The following is a 15,929-nucleotide window of genomic DNA, read 5'->3' on the forward strand; positions in this document are numbered from 1 at the left end:
GCTCGGGTGAGAGACTTCCTATGGGGGAATAGGCACAAATTAGAGCCTTTTGGGTTGGAATGCGGGCCTAGAGTGAGCACTGCTATTTTGTTTCACCGAGGAGAGAGGAACTCGGAAGAAACACTTGGTTATATCTGCGACTCAAGATGCAAAGACCATGTAAGGTTTCGTATTGAGTGCCGGTGTCAATTGGTAAGCCACTGACATAATCATTAGGGTTACGATGTCCTGATTGCCCTTAATGTGAACGATGAAGATCCAACGGCAAGCCTGCATTATAGGACACCTGCTATATCCGAATCCCGCGCCAAACGTCTTGTGGGTAACATGGCAGAGGCGATCCAGTGGCTCGTGAAGAACCCCGAGCAGAAGATGCGAGACGCAAAGATCTTCAGTCCCGAGGATTATCACCAGATCGCGCAGTGGGACAACAAATCTCATTTTGACCAAGTGGATGACCAAATTATCGATGTTCTCATAGATCAGCATGCTCTTTCGAATCCCACTGCAGCCGCAATCCACTCCTGGGACGGCGATTTGACCTACGCCGAACTGAAGAGCCTGTCATTGAAACTGGCTGCCCAGTTACAATCCCTTGGGGTCTGTCCGGGTGACATGGTGCCTCTGTGTATGGAAAAGTCCCTCTGGGCGATCGTCGCAGTGCTAGCTGTGATTAAATCCGGGGCTGCATTTGTCCCACTGGAAGCCCTCCAACCTAAAAGGCGGCTTGAAGGAATTATCGATCGAGTGCATGGACGTGTCGTCCTCGCATCGCCCGTACACGCTGCCGGCTTAGAGAGCGCGGAAAGAACGGTAGTCCGCGTCAGCGCAGATGCCATGGCCCAGCTATCTCCCCCAGAATACACCACCCCCAGCGGACAGCAAGCTCTACCGCCTACATCCTCTTCACCTCTGGCAGCACCGGCCGCCCAAAAGGCTGCATAATGAATCATAGCGCACTGACAGGCTTCGCCGCACACGCGCTACCCCTCCAAATCACCCGCACCAGCCGGGTCCTCCACTTCGCCTCCTACAGCGTGCACGCATCCCTCATTGAGATCTTCTGCACCCTCTCCGTCGGCGCCACACTCTGTATCCCCACACACCACGACCGGATGAATGATCTACAGGGCTCCATCAACCGGATGGGCGTTACTTGGACGACCATGACGCCGTCGACTTTGAGGACACTTGATACGCGGGATCTGCGGAGTATGCAAACGATTCTCCTAGGCGCTGAGGCGATCCCGAAGAACGCGTACGAGATCTTTCAGGGTGGGTTTCGGTTGCTTATTGGGTATGGTATGACGGAATGGGGAGGAATTCTGAGTGCGCAGAAGCCCGGGACGAGGGATACGAGGAATATTGGGGAGGCGTTTTTGGGTAGTGTCTGGCTTGTTGAGAGCGATGACCATAATCAGCTTGCGCCTGTTGGTGCAGTGGGTGAGCTGCTTATTGAAGGGCCTTACCTTACGCGTGGGTATTTAGATGACGAAGAGAAAACGGCGGAGGCGCTTGTTGTAGGCCCAAAATGGTTGCGGCAGTTTCGCGGGGACGCCTATCTTCAACGGAGATTATACAAGACAGGTGACCTGGCCCAGTACGAACCCGACGGGACGCTGCGCTATGTTAGCCGGAAGGACAATCAAGTCAAGTTGCGTGGATACCGAATTGAGCTGGAGGAGGTGGAATATCATCTTCGGGAGAGCTGGGATGGGATGGAGCATGACGCCGTTCTTCTTGCGGACGTGGTGGTTTCAGCGGAGGACTCTGCCTCGCCGTCACTCATGGCATTCATTCACGATAAAGGAGCATCCACGGCCAAAGATTCGTCGCTTTTCATGGAACCAGACGAACAGTTCCATCTACGCGCGCGGAAGGCAGAGTCGAAACTGCGCGAACAGCTCCCAGGCCACATGGTCCCAACCGTCTACATCCCCCTATCATATGTGCCAATGACAGTCTCCCGAAAAATCGATCGAAGAGCCATACGAACCCAAGCCGCCACACTCAGCCAGCATCAGCTACTACGTTACCGAACCGAACCGCAGACTGGGGAGAACGAAAGGGCCAAGCCATCCTCTATGACCGAGCTAGCCCTCCATCGAATGTTCGCTCTTCTACTCGACCTCGAACCTACGGACATTGGAGTCGATGATAGTTTCTATGCGCTTGGAGGCCACTCGATTGGCGCAATGCAGCTGGTTTCCATGTGCCAGGAGGAGAATATACCGCTGACCGTGCAGGATTTGTTTGAGAAAGAGACTATTGCGGGGCTTGCAGAAGCTGTCGAGCGGAATCGCTTGAATTAGACATTTCTCTGATTTGTCTACTTTCCCAGGGTTGAAGCCAAAGGATGCGCAGGTCATGACCGGTCAAGATATAACGCTGTACTTGGAGAAATTAACCAAGAACTACCCATCTGGCCGGTTTAGCACACAACGCATAACCCATCAGCTGGGTCCGTGCATTGGCCTGGGTAAACGATTGTCAATTAAAGTTACCTCATTAGCTTCGTCTTTCACCGCTAAGTTTCGGCCCATTTCACAAGGGCTGCACTATCGCACCAGCTGCGCCATACTGGGCCGCATGTACGTACGTTGCACTCGGTGGCGTCCGTTGCTACCCTGCGACCCCCTCTCGGCCCCTAGCCCAAGGCCGCCAGCCAACGTAGCACTTCGCTAATGCAAGGCAGACGTGCTACACCAAGAATGCACAACCCTTACATGCCCTATCCTAGACCGCCGCGCCGAGTACCGGGGGAACTAAAATAAAGGCAGGAAGACAGCACTAACTGTTTTTATGGTGAGGTGGCTTGCAGTTACTAAAGGGTGTTATATAATAGTAACCCTGTTATATAGGTAGGCTGAGATATCTATCTCCCCTAGCGCAGCCTGTATAATATAATATGATATAATATAACCAGTAGTGGTATACCTGTAACTCGTAGCTGCACTACAACTAAATCTACTCTTCTGTCCGGTCGTGTCCGTCCATGTAAGGTGAAACATGAGTTAGAGTAGTGGTACTATTAGGCCCTAAAAAGAAATATCGTCTGTGGCGTGTTGATAAATGTCTCTGACATGCGAGGGAGGCCAGATCAGAATGCACACATGCATGCTTTACGTACGGATATCCCAGCCCAATGCGCTGTGGGCGAGAAGAGGAGAGTAATGCGTGCGTTTCTGTACTCCAGGTACATTATGTATACTACCACCACCAATGTAGGGCTGGGGTATGTGGAGAATGGGTTCGTGCAAGTTATAGAGCCACCCTCCCCTCGAGAATCATATTAGAAAATAGCCAGCAGATAATAAAGCGACTCAAACGCCCTGTGTGCAGCCTGTTTTAGAAGTTTGAAAGTAACAGTCTGGAGGCTACTAGACAATCTCTTACGGCCACAGTTGGTATTTAGATAGCAGGGGCCCAGCTCCACTTCCTGAATGCAAGCACTCCACGCCGATTGAGCTCACTCAGTAGGATTCATCCGTCCGTTAGTACATGAGGCTTACCGAGGACCACCTTTCAGATGCATTGGAAGGAGCGACTGTACCAATGATTCTTGTTTGTTTAGAGTCCTTTTATGGCTGTTGGCGCGCCTCGTGCATTCACGGATTTCACCCCCTTGCGGAATAATGCCTGCCGGGGGGCGCGGTTAATTTTGAAGTCCCTTTAACCGATGCTCTGGACGATCAGGGGGTAAACAGTAGTAATGTGCTTATATAGGTCTCCTGGACCAATCTACAAAAATAACCATTCATGGAACTGGCCGAGTGTCTAGTCACATCGTCCAATTCAGCTGACGGCCATGCAGTTTAACTTCGTTCTGCTCCTGGCGTTGACGCGCCTTCTCACAGCCGAAAGTGGTCCAAAGACAACCGATATTAACCAAATTTTCCGTCCTCTTCTGTCCTCGCAGGCTCTGATTTACCTAGCCAACGACTCCAGCGACGACGTGGTTCCTAGATGGTCAACATACAAGAACCCGTCGTACGTAGCCACGATCAAGCCGGCTAGTGAGGAAGATGTCCAGAATATCGTGAGTACGGTCCGACAAAAAACCCCCCAAGTGACGCCCTTTACTCAGACAAATCACAGATCACAGCTGCGTCCTCCCATGAAATTCCCTTTTTTGTTACGGGCGGGGCCATGGTGTCAAGGTTGGATTTTCCAAAGTGCAAAATGCCGTGAATATCGATCTGAACAACCTAAAATCGATTGACCTGGACCTCGCGAACAACTTGGTGACCATAGGTAGTGGGGTAGAGAATGCCCAGGTCTATGACCTTTTGTCTTCTGTTGGAAAGGAAACTCGTATGTTAGCCCCTCTGGTAACATCAGCCAGCAACAACTGACGGTGGGTTGGGGGTGGAAAACAGCCCTTACTGATGACCGCTGCGTTAATTCGGTCGGTCCAATGCTTGGAGGTGGGCTTGGTGTACTTTACGGTATCCATGGGCTACTGCTTGACGCCCTTGTGTCTGTTCGCCTTGTGACAGCTTCTGGGGACGCAATTACAGTATCTAGCACTGAAAACCCGGACCTTTTTTGGGCCATTCGTGGCGCCGGTGCTAACTTTGGCGTTGTCACATCTGCTACTTACCAGTTATACGACCAATCCAATGACGGGACTCGTATTTCTGCCGACTTCAAACACTCGCCGGCGAGTAATCGCTCCGTGATTGAGTTATTTCACACCATGGATGATGAATTTGCTCCGGAGCTTTATACGAGTTTGAGGATCAGCTACAACCGTACCATCCATCAGGTGACTATTCTTCTATTCGTGCGTCTGACGTTGGGCCGAGAGAGTTGACATGCAGTTAGCCCTCAATTTCTTCGACGCTCTCATTCGTTGGCTCTCCATCAGCTGCCCAGCCGTGGATCGACAAGTTCCTAGCACTAGATCCAATCGAAGCGTCTATCAAAATCATCCCTTGGCACCAAAAGGATGAACCGGAAGAGCCTCTCTGTGCGAGGGGAGACCATTACAGCGTCTACGATATTGGTCTTCGCCAAACAGACCCGGCAGTAATGGAGGCATATTTGAATAATCTCACAGAATTCTCTGCGTCAAACATCTGGTTTGACGGCACGATGGTGATGGAACGACATGCTACGGACGCTGTCCTGGCGATACCAGAGAGCAAAAGGGGGGTGTACCCATGGCGTGATACCAAATTCGACGTGTATGAGACCCGTCCCTCTCCTTGCTCAATGCAGTGTTTTTTTCTTGGAGGTCCGATTTATACTAAAGCATAATCACAGGTATTTCTTGACAAAAACTCCGAGTGCAGAGTATGACGATACCGTGGATGCCTTCATAAAGCCCATTAGACAAGAATTCCAAGACACAATGGGCTTTGACACAATGCATGTATATGTCAACCAGGCTTTCGGCGACGAAGGCCCCGTTTCTTGGTATGGAGCGCATAACCTGCCGAGATTAGTCGCCTTGAAGCAACAATGGGATCCGGATAATAAATTCGGAGCTGGTTGTCCAGTGCCACTGAGCCTTGGCTAGCCTTTCTGGGCCAAGGGAGTGCTTCTTGATTGAGCTACGCAACCTGCGTGCTCTGGACATCCTGAGGACAACTCAAGTTTCATCGTTTTGCTTCAGTGACACAGTTGAGGAGATATATGAAAGATGGAGGAAGGCCATAGATGGGACTTGGAATAGCTGTTAATCCACGTCCAATCTATGCAGTCTGCGCGACCATTAGACTTGAACTGAGCGCTGGTTATCCACCCAAGGCCTCTATTGGACAGAAAGATGTGGTTATGTTCCAGTAACCAGTATATAACTCTAGGGAAGGGCAACCCGTTTCCGGTTAGACCTATCCAGAGAAGAGAAAATGACGCCCAATACTCATCTAGTATACCAGTAAGTTACTAACCCAGTTTAGGGGACATTTTCGCTAGCGCCGACATCAGCCAAACGCGCTAGCATGAGATCGAAACTACCTCATTTCGCGCATGTCCCAGCAATTCCGATTGCCTTCTTCCGTATAGCCAGTGGAGCCAGAGTCTCTCCTCCTACGTTCACTAACAGGGCTTGTAATTTTCCAGTTCTCTTTTTTCTTTTGTCTTTTTCTTTTCCTTTTTTTGGCTTTCTCCTGTCCAATAGCTTTACCCCATCTGAACGTTCGTAATCTCTTGCTTGGCTCTCCTTACTATTATAGAACGATGACTAGATAGACTCAAGGGAAACAATTAAATTTAGTAGAGTTATCTAAGGTTGCTCCAACTGATTACTCTATCTGTCAACGACTCAACATTATTCTACTCCTGCGCACAATCGTCTAATTTGCTATTCTTAGCTACTAAAATGTAATAGTATTTGGCCTTCTATATCTACCTCAATGATATTCTGGCTTATTAAGTAATAGCTATATGATATCTTTTCACCCAACTAGTGGCTTGACATAATGGCGGTGGCTTAGTACTGACGCCATGGGTAAGACGAGGCCATAGTAGTAAAGGACAGTAATATATATAAAAATAACTTTAATATTGGGCTCGACTACGTTATAGCCCTTGTCTATATCTAGCTGAGCTTGTAGAGTAAGGCTATATTCTATCTCTAGTAGTTCTACTTAGATATTAAGACACTATATTAGTGCCTTGATAATTTTTGATAAATCCCTGTGGTATTATATACCACAAGATGCATTACCCCTATTCCCTGTGTGTTTTGGAAGTGTCAAGTGTCCGAATTGTTGTCACCGGAAGCATCTCTTTCTCTTAATCTCGCTCCGTTCTGCAACCAATATAGCGCTGACCGACAAGGAGTGGGTCGCCAGGAGAGGGGTTGGGAGCAGCCATGCTCGTCATTGAAGAGATTCAGGATGGAACTTGGAGGTGAAGGGAGGAATGGAACACGGCTGCGAGACTCCCTACGTGGACATGGAGTGTTAAAAGGACAACTTAGTCAACTGTCTCTCCCTGTTTCATAAAAGTAACTACCCAGTGCGAAGGAGTTATTAAGAATAGTAAAATAGTCCTCCCTTTACCTGAATAGCTTACTCCATGCATTACCAATGCTTATACCGCCTACATAGACGGGAGATACCTTAACTAACAGCCGCTATTTGTAAGAGCACCCGATGCCAACCCAGCGGGGTCGCTGGCTATTTGGGGGGGTGTGGGGGGTGAACAGAGACATTGTGTTTGGTCGGGTAGGCAAAGCAGAGCAACGGAAATGTAAGTTGACTCCGAGAATAATGATTATGACTGGGTATCACGTTTTCGTAAGTGTTACGGCATCTGCGTATATATTAAGACTGTCGACTTGCCACGGTAGACGATGTACAGGCCCTCCAGTGATCTTCTCCACCTGCCGATCCTCTAAGTGGGTTGAAGTAGCGCTGGAGAAACAGGACTAGTACTAGCTTGTTTTGCTTGCTCGCATGCCATAAAACTGTACACAATCTGAAGGCCTCTACATGCTTTGCAATCCCTCAGAAACACAGTATGCCTTGTTTCCGTCAACCGAAGACGGTGACCCCCATGCACCGCCAATGGACTTGCTAATCGATGTGGAATCACCTGTTCGGTTAACTCTCCTTCCCCACTCCTGTGTACATATAGGAGTCCCTCTCTATGTGTGTTTGTTTAGTTAGTGCAACGAGCGATCTGACCGCCTCGGACTTACGCCTTCCGTGAGTCCTAGTGCAGGGGATTCTTGGGTGCGAGGTGCTATCAGCTGCCCTTGGAAGCTGAGCAACCATGGCGCTACCTGGCGAGTCAAATCCAGTCGTCGGCTGACGCCAAAAACAAGCAAACAAAATTAAAACGATTGGTGATTGCGAAGATGACAGATAGTTGAACAGATATTCACGGCAAAAACTATCTAAGGGACAATGTCGAGCATGGGAATGCCAGAAGAAACACAAGCACGAGTCTGTGGATTTAACAAGGGCATATGCGTCACTTCAAAGGTCTAAAACTATGCTTTTTAATGTACCGTTGGATAGAACTTGAGGACCAGGATTGGCGGGTTATACTGCTCAAACCTTCTTTCTGCAAAGAATCGAGTCCAAGACATGCATGAGCTTGCCTTGACAGTCAGGGACAAGTTTCTTAGATCTCCAAGCAACAAATCTGTCGGGCCTGACGAGAACGCAGCCGCTTTCTTCGACCCCTCGATTGTCATGCCAGTCCCGATTCACGTCACTGTAGTCAAGGCCGAAGCCGATGCCATACACATGGATGGGGATTCCTGTTGAACTGGTGATATTTTTGGCTGCCTCTCTCCAACCATCACCACCGATACCAGTGAATAGGCAAAAGGCGCCTTTTCCGGCTAGATCGTGAGTCGAAGTTTTCTTGCGACGGGTCGGGATATCCAACCAAGCGTGAGGGAGTCGGCTGCCGGGATAAGTTGTGACCTGAACTTGCAATATTGGATTGCCCTCTAATTCCGGCCTGCAGTGCTCCTCATCCGCGAGATAGACCGCAGTTGATTCGTACCACTGATTGTAAGCGGCACCCCAGCTGTGAAGCTCAATTTCAATACTCTTCATGGCGTTCTGGATCTTCTCGCGATACGACGCCCCCTCATCACTGGCTTCAGACAGCTTGGCCAATTGCTTTGCTCCTTCTTCTGGGGTGGCAGCAAACATTCCTATTGATTCCCAGACGTCCTTGTGCGCCTGAAAGCCGGTGTTAGCCTCCCCAACAATCATTGCACCGACAGGTTGGCGCTCCTTGCTGTATGAGTGCAACAGCTGACGCCCTGCAAGCCCCTTGGACACGTAGGCAACCTTCCACGCGAGATTATACGCATCTTGGATACAAGTGTTACTCCCCAGGCCGTATGCCGGCGGATGGCGATGTGCAGCATCGCCAAGGAGGAAAACATTAGTATCCTCAATGGAGTAAGCCTCAGCAATACTTGTACGCACAGTCCAGTGATCCATATGCAGAATCTCGATGTCAACAGATTCATCTCCGATCATCTCCCGTAAGCAATGGATTAGCTCGGGACTCTGAGGTGTCAACCCCTCAAACGGGTCGCTACCATTCGCTCCAAAGGCTATCAGCACCCACCGATTCCAGGGACGGACCACACGCAGATGCCCCACGAGGCCGAAGAATGAAGTACGATCGGGCTTCATAATCCAGTGAAGTGAAGCGTGGCGGTCCTCATGCATATGGCTTGTCAGATCCGCACGAAACAGAATGTTGCAGGCCTTGCCACCGCTCGGCTCGCTGATGTACTTGAAGTCCAGCAGCCGTGCTACCTGGCTTCTTGCCCCATCTGCACCAAACAGGTACTGGGTGCGGACCTGAAAAATAGTGTGGGAGATATTGTCCTGGATAGTGCAGATGTATCCTGCCTGCGCATCGCCCCGTCCTAGCTCCTGCACGCCCACCAACGCGGTAGAGAACCGGACGTCGAAATTGTGATGAGAAGCATACCGCAATAGAAGAGGCTCCATTTCCGACTGAGGGAACTCAACATACTCACATGGAGTGATGCCGAACGCGTTTCCCTGTCAAAGGCTCAGTTAGGGCCTACTGGAAGGATGAGATTGGGATGTGAGTGATAGGCCTACTACACAGGACGGATGCTCAGCCCATCCTAGGACTTTCCAATATTCTTCGCCGATCATACTTCGGCACCAGCGCATTGCCTGAAAGGCACGACCACGGACTGATAGCTGGAGGACTTCGTGCTCAATTCCCAGGTCGCGTAGACATTCTACAATACACTTAGTCGGAAAGTCGGCGAGGCCAGGGGGGTGCCATTTCTGAGCGACATACCGAAAGCGAAGGGATTAAACGAGTGAGCCCTAGGTGTGTTCGCGGTACCAGATGCCTTAGAAATAACGAGTCCCTTGAGACCTACACGCCCGGATGAATGTTACTGAGTCTTCGATAACGGTCATGGAATACCTACCATATTGTCCGAGAAAGCTTGCAAGGCTGAGTCCCGAGGGTCCCGCACCCACGATAAGAAACTGGGTTTGCACGTCCAAACTCATGTTGGTCGCGTTGTTTGATGGATTTAAGGACCCTGAGAAGTAGTGGAGTTGGTGACAGGTACAGTCGTGCTGAGTGATGGCCAGCTATCTGACAGCTACGAGGTGTTCGGTGGCCTTTTATATTTCTTGGAGCGGCAACACCCTTGCCAGCAGGAATGCCCAGTACGATGTCAGGCTGACTCACACCACCTTTTCATGCACATAACGTAGTCGGACACTGAACCGCCAGCAGTCTGCCAGTGAAAAAGGGTGCATATGACTGCTCAGGCAGGGAAGGAACGACGCGTGACCAGAAGAGAAAGACCGCCCCGAAGGGACAGAGAAAACCAGAAACAATGAATTGACTATGGTACTCTAACACAGTACCATGGCCCTGGAGGTATGGCAAGCTACTTATGTGCTAGGTAGGCAACTGAGTACATGCATGACGGTGGGGACGGCGGCTTTGCTAGGAATTGGGGTGGGGTGAGAGGGGTTTCACCCATTTCAGTAGTAAATTAGATTAAAAAGTATAACCAGTTAATCAATCATACATAGCTTTACAGACTAAACGTTATAGAAATTGATTAGATCTCTTTAGATGTTAAAATTAAATTACCATCTCTTGTTTTGGCAGAGTTAGAGTACTTCAAAGTTAAGGAGTTATAAGTTTTTTCGTATGGGAAAAACGTGCGTCAGGTGATCAAGTACGGTAATTGTAAGACAGACTCGCAGCACCAAGACTGCGCAAACCTTACATGCCCTATCCCAGACCGCCCCGCCGCGCCGAACTGCAGATACGTGCTACCCTTACTTATTAACAGCACTCAATGTTTCTACGGTGACATAGCTGCAGTTACTAAAGAATGTTGTACCACGACTACCTCAAACTACGTTACACAGATAGGCTGAGGTGTCTGTCTCCCCCAGCTGGCCCGTATGAGTTAATATAATGTAATGTAACTAGCAGTAGTATACGCGTTTTTATTCTTAAAGTAAGGGCGTAATTAGACCTCATAAAAAGTAGACTTTTACAGTTCGCAACCGGATTGCAACCAATCCACTCTTTTATCTGGTCGTTAGATAGTGGTATCATTACGTCTTCACAAAACAGACCGTCTGTTGTGCGTAGATACATGTCTCTAACCTCCAATGCGCTGCTAGGGAAAGAGGAGAGTGAGATATGCGTTTACAGGTATGTTACGTACCCTACCACAACAATGTTAGGGCTCAGGTAAGTAGAGAATGGGTACATGCATCAAACTATAAAGCCACCTTCTCTTCGAGAATCATATCCTATATTTCTTTGAAAGGAGGAAGGAATGCCCAGCACTAGTAGATTTAACAAGATCTCCTCTCATTAAAAATCATCATATTCAATCAAGAGTCCATTGATCAATCATGGCGCAGCCGAACCCCCTATCAATTAGCTTCAAACGAGTACACCGCGTGTCCCCAGTGCAATCGCGCTTCTGGTTCGCCGAGCAATACATGTCCGACCCAACGCAATCCAACATGGCCGTGGCCTACAGAACCACCGGTGACTTCGACGTCCGGCGGTTTAAACGCGCCCTGGAGGAAGTCTTGTCGCGGCACGAGACGCTGCAGACTGCAATTTTCATGGACCACAACACGCGTGAGTTGTTGCAGGGCGTGCGTGTTGAGCCGGCGCCCTTTTTCCAGTACATCGAGGAAGATATCGACGGGGCTGTGTACACGCGGGAGATGGAAAAGGCGAAGGATATTGTGTGGAGGATAGACGAGGGAGATGCGTTTCGGGTTACCGTATTTCCCAACAAGCATGCCCAATCTGGAGGAGAGGAAGAAGGGACAGAGTATACGATCCTCTTCTACTTTCACCACCTCGCGATCGATGGATACAGCTGGTCTATTTTTCTCAAGGAGTTGAGCCTGGCCTACCAGCAGAAACCGCTGGGGCGGTACCGCCGCGGTATACGGACTATGCGGACGCGCAGTATCAGGCGATCGAGTCGGGCAATCTGGATCGGCAGTTGAAGTACTGGAGAGAGAATTTGATGCCACTTCCTGAGCCGAGTTCCCTGCTCCCCTTTTCACGTGTGAAGGAGCGAGTGGCCTCGAAAGATTTTGGGAGGCATACGACCACAACGGAGATAAGTGCGGCATGTGCAGAGCGGGTTAAGGCTCTATCGCGCACATTGCGCGGTTCGCCGTTCCATTTCCATCTCTCTGTGATTCAAATTATTCTCTGTCGTCTGCTTGAAACAGAGGAGATCTGCATCGGCACTACAGACGCCGGACGATCTGACCACCGCTTCGCGCGTACGCTGGGGTTCTTTGTGAACACACTCCCCCTTCGACTCCGTCTAGCCAAAGGTGATACGTTCACCGATGTTTTCCGACGAACAGCTTCTACCGCAGTTGCAGCACTAAGCAACTCAGCCATACCTTTTGGTATGCTCACAGACAGATTAAACGTCCCACTTAGCTCAACGCACACGCCGCTCTTCCAAATCATGGTCAACTATCGCATGGGTGAGACACTCAGTTTACCCCTGGGCAAGACGGCATCGTTGCGGTATGTAGACGCTGTGCAGGCGAGAGTGCCTTACGACATGAGCATCAATTTCACGCCTTCAGCGTCGGGCCCGTGGCTGCTCGAAATTGACAGCCGGAACTACTTGTACACTCGGCAGAGCATGCAGATGTTTTCAGAGATGTATGCTTATCTTCTGGAGAGTGTTTGTGAGGATCAGTCTCTAACTGTCGATCGGTATGCATTGTTCCCAAAGCCTGTCATTGACGCGACCATCCGTCTCGGGGAAGGCGAGATCGTTGACTATGAGTGGCCGGAAACCCTGGCTGAGCGGATTGATGATATCACAAGGGATCATGCACAGGCTGTCGCGGTGACAGATGCTGCAGGTCCTCACACCTACGCAGAACTGGCAGCGCGGGTAAACGCAATCGCGTCTGCACTCGTGGATAGCGGAGTTCGAGCCGGATCGCGGATTGTTGTCTTTTGCGAACCCTCGATCGAGGCTATCGCAGCTATGCTAGCGGTGCTTCGGGTTGGCGCAGTCTATGTTCCTGTAGATGTCAGTTTCGTAGCAGCGCGCCAGGCGGCCATGATAGAGGATTGTCAGCCGTCGGTGATTCTCTGCCAGACAATGACTGTGCAGAGGGCAAATAAGTTTAGAAGTCAAGAGACACTCGTTCTCCATGTTGATGATCTTCAAGCCGACGATAGCCTCGCTCCGACCCCCATCAGAGGCACCTCCTCATCTCTGGCCATAATCCTCTACAGCAGCGGTTCAACCGGCAAACCCAAAGGAATCATGCTGCAACAAGGCCTCTTCACAAACTGGATCGCCTCTCAAGGGCGCATGACATTCTCCTCCCGCCCGGAGACGGTCCTCCAGCAGAGCTCCCCGGGGTTCGACTTGGGTGTCGCACAGGTGCTCCTGGCGCTCTGTTTCGGTGGGAATTTGGTGATCGTGCCGCAGCAGATGCGATTCGACCCGATCGCCATTTCGCGGTTGATGGTCGCAGAGCGCGTGACGATGACGCTGGGCACACCCTCCGAGCACACGATGCTCCTCCGGTACGGGTCGGATTACCTGACGCTGCTAAGGTCATGGCGGTATGCGATTATCGGCGGCGAGCTTGTCACGGATCACCTGGTCAGAGAGTTCCAGGCGCGGTTGGGGGCGCGGTTTTCTCCGGAAATTACTATTGTATATGGGCCCACTGAAGCAGGGGTTGTCTCGATGTGTTCAGCAGGCCCAGTGTTGGGAGGTAAAGGACCAACGACCACCACGGTGGTAGGCAATGTCGGTAGGGCCCTACCCAACACAGCGCTATACATTGTGGACGAACACCTTAACCTCCTCGGTCCCGGCTTCCCCGGCGAAGTCTGCATTGGCGGTGCGGTTGTCGGCATGGGCTACCTAGACGCTCCAATGGCGAAGGAAAAATTCATCGCCAACCCCTTCGCCTCAGATGAACACCGCGCGCGCGGGTGGACAAAGCTCTACAAAACAGGAGACCAAGGTCGACTGCTCGAAGACGGCTCACTAGTCTTCATCGCCCGGATGGCCGGTGAAACTGTCATCAAACTGCGCGGAATCCGTGTGGACCTTGAGGAGGTCTCGCATGCGATCTTAGCAACGGTACCCAATCTGATTTCACATGTGGTTGTGTCCCCAAGAGGGAGGGTGAGTCGCGATTTCTCGTCGCGCATGTGGTTCTCGCGCCTGGCAAGGCCGTGACTGAGGGCCAGCTTCAGAATATCTTGGCTGAGCTTCCCCTGCCTCAGTCCATACGCCCGAGTATTCTCATTCCCGTCGATACCATTCCGACGACGCCGAATGGCAAGGTCGATCGGAAGGCATTGGCGATGCTCCCGCTGCCTGAGATCAAGTCCTCTGCTGGCCCCGAGACGGACCAGTCTTTTACGCTTGCGGAGGCCGAGCTGAAGATATTGTGGGAGCAAGTCCTGCAGGGGAGCTCTCTCCCAGGAATGGTGATCCAGCCAAAATCCGACTTTTTCTCTGTGGGAGGGACGTCGGTCCTTCTGGCCAAGTTGCAGGGGCTCATCCGGCAATCAATGACAATAACCATCCCCCTCGCCGAGCTATTCAAGGAAAGCACGTTGGGAAAGATGGCCCGAATGCTGAGCTCCAAACGGGCGCAAGTCACTGATGATACGATCAACTGGGACGAGGAGACAAAGGTACCCGAACATTTCCTTGAGTATCGATCCCGAGATCACTGCCAGGACGAACACCACCCACGCACTGCAGGCACGATCCACAAAGTCCTCTTAACCGGCTCGACCAGCTTCATCGGCAAAGCAATCCTGCAGTCCCTCCTCTCGAACCCCAGCATTACGACAGTCCACTGCATTGCTGTCGAACCCGAGCAGATATCCTCCCTCCCACCCTCTGACCGCATCACAACTCACCCGGGCCAGCTAATGGACTCCTTCCTTGGCCTTTCCCAGGACACCCTGAACAACCTGTCCACCAGCATCGACCTCATCATCCACGCCGGCACGTTTGGCAACTGCATGAACCGCTACGCCTCGATGCGAACACCAAACTTCCACTCAACAATCTTCCTCGCCGAGCTCGCCCTCCGTGCACACGTACCCATGCACTACATCTCCTCGAACCGTGTGACCCTGCTCTCCGGCGCCACAATATACCCACCGATCTCAGTCTCGGAGTACAAACCTCCAACGGACGGCTCCGATGGCCTTATCGCTTCCAAATGGGCTAGCGAGGTCTTCCTTGAGCGTGTGGCGAAGCAAACAAGGTTGAATGTGTGTATCCATCGCCCTTGCTATATTGTTGGCGAGGAAGCGCCGAGCACGGATAGCATGAACTGTATCGTGCGGTTCTCGAAGGAGCTGGGCGCCTTCCCTGCGCAGGAGGGGATGTGTGGGTATCTCGATTTTAGGGAGGTTAAGGAGGTTGCTGCTGAGATCATTCAGGATGCATTGAAAGTACATTCTGGTCCTCGTTCTCTATCCAAGGACGGAAAAGAGCTGGGGGCCGTCAGGATCATGCACTATTCGAGCGGAGTGAAGGTCCCTCTTGGAGAGTTGGGTGTCCGTTTAAGTCAGCTTTATGGGGGCAGTTATGAGAAGATTAGCACGCAGGAGTGGTTGGAAAGGGCTGGTCGGATTGGGATGGAGCCTCTTGTTCGGATATATATGGAAGCTGTCATTGAGATGGGGCAGAAGAGATCATTTCCTTATTTGGAGACGCATGAGTGCGTTAGCGTAGCTAACGGTGCCGGTCACTGATCCCTGGGATGTTGGTAGGAAAGATGGTGATCGAAGATTGAATGGATTCAAGCCAAGTTCCTGTCCTGTCTAATGAAAGCCTGGAAGATAATGTTCTATCTTCATAGGCAATTCTTTCTGTAACCATGATGTACCGTACATCAGACCTTCGCAAGGATAGATTAGGGCTC

General features: G+C 51.0%; 4 protein-coding genes across 4 annotated transcripts; 3 read left to right on the forward strand and 1 right to left on the reverse strand.

The window, feature by feature from the left end:
* Nucleotides 1-327: 327 nt before the first annotated feature.
* P174DRAFT_471730 (acetyl-CoA synthetase-like protein) lies at nt 328-2,386 on the forward strand (the record flags this gene model as incomplete). The annotated part of the gene is made up of 3 exons (XM_024830608.1): nt 328-822; nt 876-1,212; nt 1,234-2,386. The coding sequence occupies 3 exons, from the start codon at nt 328-330 to the stop codon at nt 2,310-2,312; spliced, it is 1,911 nt and encodes a 636-aa protein (XP_024677666.1). The 3' UTR covers nt 2,313-2,386.
* Nucleotides 2,387-3,808: 1,422 nt separating this feature from the next.
* On the forward strand, nt 3,809-5,620 carry fmqD (FAD-dependent monooxygenase fmqD; the record flags this gene model as incomplete). The annotated part of the gene is made up of 6 exons (XM_024830609.1): nt 3,809-3,863; nt 3,936-4,043; nt 4,177-4,314; nt 4,380-4,786; nt 4,828-5,189; nt 5,269-5,620. 6 exons carry the CDS (start codon nt 3,809-3,811, stop codon nt 5,522-5,524), a joined length of 1,326 nt encoding a protein of 441 aa, XP_024677667.1. The 3' UTR covers nt 5,525-5,620.
* A 2,249-nt stretch (nt 5,621-7,869) lies between these two features.
* P174DRAFT_62303 (uncharacterized protein) lies at nt 7,870-10,085 on the reverse strand. Its single transcript, XM_024832410.1, has 4 exons — nt 9,905-10,085; nt 9,769-9,849; nt 9,561-9,706; nt 7,870-9,497 (listed from the first exon to the last, which is right to left on the reverse strand). Exons 1-4 carry the CDS (start codon nt 9,987-9,989, stop codon nt 8,010-8,012), a joined length of 1,800 nt encoding a protein of 599 aa, XP_024677668.1. The 5' UTR covers nt 9,990-10,085; the 3' UTR covers nt 7,870-8,009.
* A 1,284-nt stretch (nt 10,086-11,369) lies between these two features.
* Nucleotides 11,370-15,759, forward strand: P174DRAFT_455269 (acetyl-CoA synthetase-like protein; the record flags this gene model as incomplete). The annotated part of the gene is made up of 3 exons (XM_024829305.1): nt 11,370-11,753; nt 11,852-14,095; nt 14,158-15,759. 3 exons carry the CDS (start codon nt 11,370-11,372, stop codon nt 15,757-15,759), a joined length of 4,230 nt encoding a protein of 1,409 aa, XP_024677669.1.
* Between the last annotated feature and the right edge of the window lie 170 nt (nt 15,760-15,929).

The sequence above is a fragment of the Aspergillus novofumigatus genome (assembly GCF_002847465.1).
Source record: "Aspergillus novofumigatus IBT 16806 chromosome Unknown P174scaffold_11, whole genome shotgun sequence".
Lineage (NCBI taxonomy): Eukaryota > Fungi > Ascomycota > Eurotiomycetes > Eurotiales > Aspergillaceae > Aspergillus > Aspergillus novofumigatus.